The sequence below is a fragment of the Octopus bimaculoides genome, chromosome 11, assembly GCF_001194135.2.
Source record: "Octopus bimaculoides isolate UCB-OBI-ISO-001 chromosome 11, ASM119413v2, whole genome shotgun sequence".
Lineage (NCBI taxonomy): Eukaryota > Metazoa > Mollusca > Cephalopoda > Octopoda > Octopodidae > Octopus > Octopus bimaculoides.
In genome coordinates, this window is record NC_068991.1 from 44594871 (window position 1) to 44600943 (window position 6073).

The 6073-nt window shown below is 30.8% G+C and overlaps 1 protein-coding gene across 7 annotated transcripts in view; it reads right to left on the bottom strand.

Annotated features, from left to right (window-relative positions):
* LOC106869495 (sodium channel protein para) overlaps positions 1-6073 on the bottom strand; it is a 383297-nt gene that overhangs the window by 75623 nt on the left and 301601 nt on the right. For 5 of the 7 annotated variants that reach the window (XM_052971771.1, XM_052971772.1, XM_052971773.1 and 2 more), the window contains one exon: positions 2274-2744. The exons of the other annotated variants lie outside the window; for them this stretch is intronic. In XM_052971771.1, coding sequence (XP_052827731.1) covers positions 2274-2744 — 471 coding nt within the window. The remainder of the gene's footprint in view (positions 1-2273; positions 2745-6073) is intronic. 7 annotated transcript variants of the gene reach the window in all.

The following is a 6073-nucleotide window of genomic DNA, read 5'->3' on the forward strand; positions in this document are numbered from 1 at the left end:
ATATATATATATATATATATATATATATATATATATATATATATATACATACATGTATACATGTATACATCCACACACACACATACATATTGGGTTTGCTAAAAAGTCCATTCAGTTTTTTAAGTGAAAATAAGACACAAGTTACAAGTTTTAAACCCAAAACAGTTTATTTAATCAATGATATAATTACCATTTTGTTCAAGTATCTTCTGCCATCTTTAAGGCAGATCTATTATTCCCTGCCCAAAGAATTTCCTATCTTTATTGGTAACAAATGTTTCTGGATGAATTTTTACATCCTCTTCAGAATTGAAGGTTTGTCCATTCAGTGAATTTTGAAGAGACCAAAACAGGTAGAAATCTGAAGGCATAAGGTCAGGAGAATATGGAGGATATGGCAAAACTTCCCAGCTAAATCTCAGCTAAAATTCTGCTGTGTCTGCAAAGAAGTGTGTGGTCTAGTATTGTTATAATGAAAGATAATGCCCTTATGATTAATGAGTGCTGGATGCTTCTGGTGGATTGCCACATTTAATTTGTCCAGCTGGTCACAGTACACATCTATATTGATGGTCCTGTCCATGGGGGAGAAGTTCATAAAAGACACCACCATTTCAATCCTATCAAATTGAAAGCATAACCTTCTTTGGGTGAAGTCCTGCTTTGAAGGTTGTTTGTGATGGTTTGCTGTGCTTTCCCTATGATCATTTATACTTCACATTGTTACAGACAATCCACTTTTAAACTCGTTATCATTTTCTTCAAAAAAGAATTGTGTTCTTCACATTTCTACAATGGTTTGCAGACGGAAATCTGCTAGGTGAGGTTAGCCACATTTAATTGATGTGAAACCCGAATATCAAGCCAGCTGAAATAACCAAGTTGATGTAGATGGTTTTCACAATTTGGATAGTTGAGGAATATCTGCAACCATCCAGGTTGTATAACAGGGATCGGTGTTACTGTTAATTTCAGTTGGCTGGCCAGAGCCAGGTGCATTTTGAACCGAAAGATTTCCTGACTGAAATCTTCAAAACCATTTCTGGCACACATGTTCCATAACAGAATCCTCTCTGTACACAGAACATATCTTCCTGCAGGTTTCTGCCACTTTTTCCCTTTTTTTTAAATATAAAAGTATGAGGTATCAATAATATTTGTTTTGGTTCTCCATTTTCAGGGTGATTTGAAGCACACAGAATACAATCTGTCCTATCATAAGTTTGCATTGAACTACATTTCACCTATCTAACAAGTGTGCATGTGCACGGGGTAGATTGAAGTTAGTTACTTGTTGGAGTACTTGAAGTTTAGTGTTGACAAAAACTGAACAGACTTTTTGGCCAACCCAATATACACATACATACACACACAACTACTTTTTACCGAAATATCTAAAACTAAGAAATATAAGTCATGTCAGTTTACAAAAGGTAGTATGAAGAAAATTTAGATTAAAAATATATATTTAAAATCCTATATTCATTATATTACTTACAGACATTTGGAAAAGAAATGAAAGAAAGAAAGTAGATATGAGGGAGAAAAAGAGAATGAAAGGGACAGATAAAAACATCAGATGGAGAAAGTTACATACATATAAATACAGGAAAAGCAAAGAGGTATAGAAATAGTGAAAGAGAGAAAGAAACAAATCCAAAACATAATGAAAATAAAGAGAGTGAAAGAAAAGAGAAATAGCCAGATTAATAGAGGGAGAAATATACATACATGTGTACACAAACCTATGTATATATATCTCTCTCTCTCTATATAAATATGTATGTAGATATATCTGAGAGAAAGAGAGAGAGAGAGAGAGAGAGAGAGAGAGAGAGAAGGAGAGGGAAAGAAAGAAAGAGTGAAGGTAGAAAAGAGGAGAGACAGAAAGAAAGATATCAAAGAGATTTTAAAAAACCCCTGAGAAATGACATTGATGGGAAAAGAAAAATGACATTGATAAACTAAAATTGTTTAAGTTTCAAGATTCAGATATAAAAAGTATCCCATGGAGCATATCAGCTGTTTTGTTGTTAATTCTGAAAGTCAATTATTGTGTATTGGCCATGATTCCACACATAACAATAATACTCAATGCCATAGCAGAAAAGTTCAAAAGATGATCAACACCCATGTAAACAATGAAAGCTGAAATTTGTTGAAAGAAAAAATGATACAGAATTTACATAGAAAGGCAAAGGAGTGGTTTATTATCTGGAGGAGAACCCTAACCTGTTCTTTGTAGTCATGATATGAAAAGTTGAGGCACTTACATTGTCTTCCAGCTTTGTCTTGTCTACGACAACTTCAGGTAGTAAATGGGATCCGCGTCTCTTACCCCAGTTCCAAGGGTTGTCTAATTTTCCTTCTTTAAATTTTAGTGGATCCCCTGATGATTGTTGCGAGTGTCTGCTTGTATGAGATGTTCGACTAATTTGTGACGCATAACTACTACGCCTTGATGATAATCTCCCATCAACATGGGACCATCTGCGTTGGTGAGACAAAAAACTAGATCGCCTACCATTGAGAACACTTTTTAAGGGTAGGTTGCATAAATCGTCTGATGTTGGCGTGACTGCATTCGAGTCATCTGCAAACGGTAAATTAAGATTCTCCAAATAATGAGGCATAAGCGGTTGCCGATCATTAGCACGGGTATTTTTTACTTTCCTCCAAGAGAGCTGACTGGTTTTGCTGCCACGCCGAAGAGGGAACGGTGAGCCAGGCAAACTTAAGCTGGCCTGAAATGGGAGAGAATATGTGAGGATCACAAAACAGCATCTTCAGCAAGACAAGGGGTGGTGTTAAATGAAAAGAGAACAATAACTTACAGACAGGTTGTTGAAAAGATAGGCAGCCACATGTTAGCTCAGGTAGACGGAAGTGACAAAATTAAAGGACAAAGAAATTCTTCTTTTAAGACCCTTAAATTCACAACAAACTGTATGTTTAATAAAGAGGAATAAAAAGAATGAAAGAGAAAGAGTGATAATTTGAAAAGATGGCAGTTCTTGATGTTGCCTTAGTTCACTCTTTCCTAATGGAAGTTAAGAAATACGTTTGGTATACATATTTTTTCTCAATATATTGCTACAGTTTGGGAGATTCATGAGAAAATCAAATATTGGATCAGTTTTCATTTTGGACCATGCTAAAATCTTAGTATCTTTGTGAAACGCATTGCCACTCCTTTGCATCTCTTTGATTGCTGAGTTTTTTTCTTTTTCTTTTTCTATTTATATTTTTCCAAAGCAGATAAGACATATCGAATACATTTTTTCATCACATTCATGCCTGGAGAAAGACAAGGGAGACAGCAGGAAATAATGATAGGAAATAACAAAGGGCAATATTTTTCTTTTATTTTTTTTTTAGCTAGTCAGGGTTTTTTTCTGGGTTAGGGAGAAAGCTGGACAGTTTTGAAAAGGTCTATGAGCACATTTAGGACAATATTAGCTAGTGAAAATGGAGATAGATATAAGAACAATTTATAAAGGACAAAGGTAGAGGAGCAGGATGTTAATTTTGTGAGTTCAGTCTACCTGTTTGCCATAGGCAGTCATTCAAAATATTGTCAACATAAAGCACAGCACAACATATTTTCAAGCTAAAGACAAGCCAAGCTCATGCATAGCAAAACATGCTGACATACAAAGCAAATGTGAAATAACAGCAGACAACATTACATGAAATACTGAAATGTTGATATATATATGTGTGTGTGTCTATATATATATATATATATATATATATATATATATATATATATATATGCATATATACACACACCTATCATATGACTATCTTGCTAGATTAAATACTAGATAAAAAATTCACTGCATATTATTTTTAATTTTTCTTTTCAGTTAAATTCTATATTTATTCTTGAAATATAGTGATATATATTTAAAATATTTTGAGTTAGATTTAAATACTAATGAATAAATATCATGAAATACATTTTAAATGTTTTATTTATTTTTTATGTCTATATATAAGGAAATACTTTTTAAGGTAAATTTTCTAATCACTGAATTATCTTTAAAATAGCAAAGATTTTTAATTAATTTAGAAAATAAATAACGTCTTATATTTCAGATTTAAATTATTCTTTTACCAATAAAAGTTTGACAATCTGAATATAAAGACCTCTGCTTCAGCATTTTGCTTAGATTTTCTTTTAGTTAAATTAAGAAACATTATGATAAAAAATTTAGAATCTAGTTTTGTATTTCACAGAGCTGCAAGGCATTTTTGTGACAAGGTAATAGCTTATTATTTTAGGTAATAAAAACAATGAATCATTTTTAGATTTGTGGCATGGTGGAAAGAATACTACAAGTTATCATCTGATACTGATGTGACTTTAGAGACAAATGTAAAATGGAATATATCCATGTGATTGACAAAAGCGAGACAGAATTGTCAAAATCTGTGTGCATGTGCACTTCTTAACTGTGTCTAAGTGAAATTATCAAAATAAATTCTCAGAACTGTTTGAATTTTTGATGAAATTCAGTTGGTAAAAAAAAAGTGAAGCTATTTTCAAAATAACTCATATCATCCGGTTTTGTTAGAACAAGAAAAGAAAAAAAAATAAAGAGAGAGAGAGAAAGAGAAAGAAAGAGGAGAAGGGAAGGAAAAACAAAAATGAAAATCTATTTGTTAATTCTTTTTAATTTTGCAATACATTTGTAAAATTAATTCCTGATTTTGTGTACATTGGTGTAATCATGCATTCATTCGGAAAGAGTGCTGATGGAACTGCCGATATAAATTATGTTTAATTGTATGAGACACCAGACTATGTAACTCATCCCATTATGAAGATGGGGGTTAATATCAGAGACTTTCGTCTCATATATTTATCTTCATTTCAGTGAACAAAAAAGTTTTCTAGTTTGGCATGAGTTAAACTTTGAATAATTAAAACGTAATTTCTTTACAGAAGAAGAAATTGTAACAATAATTGTATAAGAAATAATATTAGTAAAAATAATAGTAATTTAATATATTCTAAATGTTTAATGTTATTGTTAAGCCAATAATAGCAAATTTAATATAAGTAGTATTATTAGCAGGAGATCATACAAAATCTAATATCAACTAGTGAAATATATCTTGCTATTTTAGATGCAAGTCTTTAATCAAATATTTAAAACAGTATCTAAATCATAAATAATAATTTGAAATATATAATCAAGCAACCTTGTAAAGAGAAGAAAAAAAGAAAAGCAAGAAAATTGTGCCAAGTCAATAAGTGAATAGTGACAAGCTGTTTTTATTGTATTCCTCAGAATTGAAAAAAGCTGCAGTAATGGTGTCATTTTTTAAATTATAAAATGTGTAAATCTTTCAATTACAATTTCTTAACTAAAAGCGTGAGTATATGTGTGTGTGTTTTTGTGTGTGTGTGTGAGTGCATGTGTGTGCATGCACATAATATATATACATACATATATATATATATACACACACACACATATACACTGATATATATATATATATATATATATATTATCAAAACAATAATAAAAGGAACATCAAAATGTTCTTCTGTGTCCCATGTGGTGTCCACTAGAATCTCAAATTGAAATCCATGTTCAAATAGAAAGAAACAAAGAGATTATTTTGAACATGGTTTACAGTAAAATGAAGGACTTTTTTTTTTTAACTTAAATGAAAAAATAACTTTCAAGAAGTTAACTGATTTTAAGACAATTATTTTTCATTAATTTAACAGTTTTACAAGATTTTTTTTTATAAAAATTTGTTTATAAACATTTGCAACACAAGGTGATCCTATGTAAAAATTTCGGTATTCTCATTGAATGAGAAGCAAAAAGCTAACAAACTACTAAGTGAAAAAAAAGACAAAACAACTTTATAGCTTAAAGGAACGCAGGAATGTGCACAGATATATATGTAAATTGCATGAGCATGTATTAGTTTGTGTGTGGGTGTATGGAATATGCATGTTTATAAAACAAAATATATGCACAAAGAATTTTGTGTGTATGTAAATATATACATATATATATATATATATATATATATATATATATATATG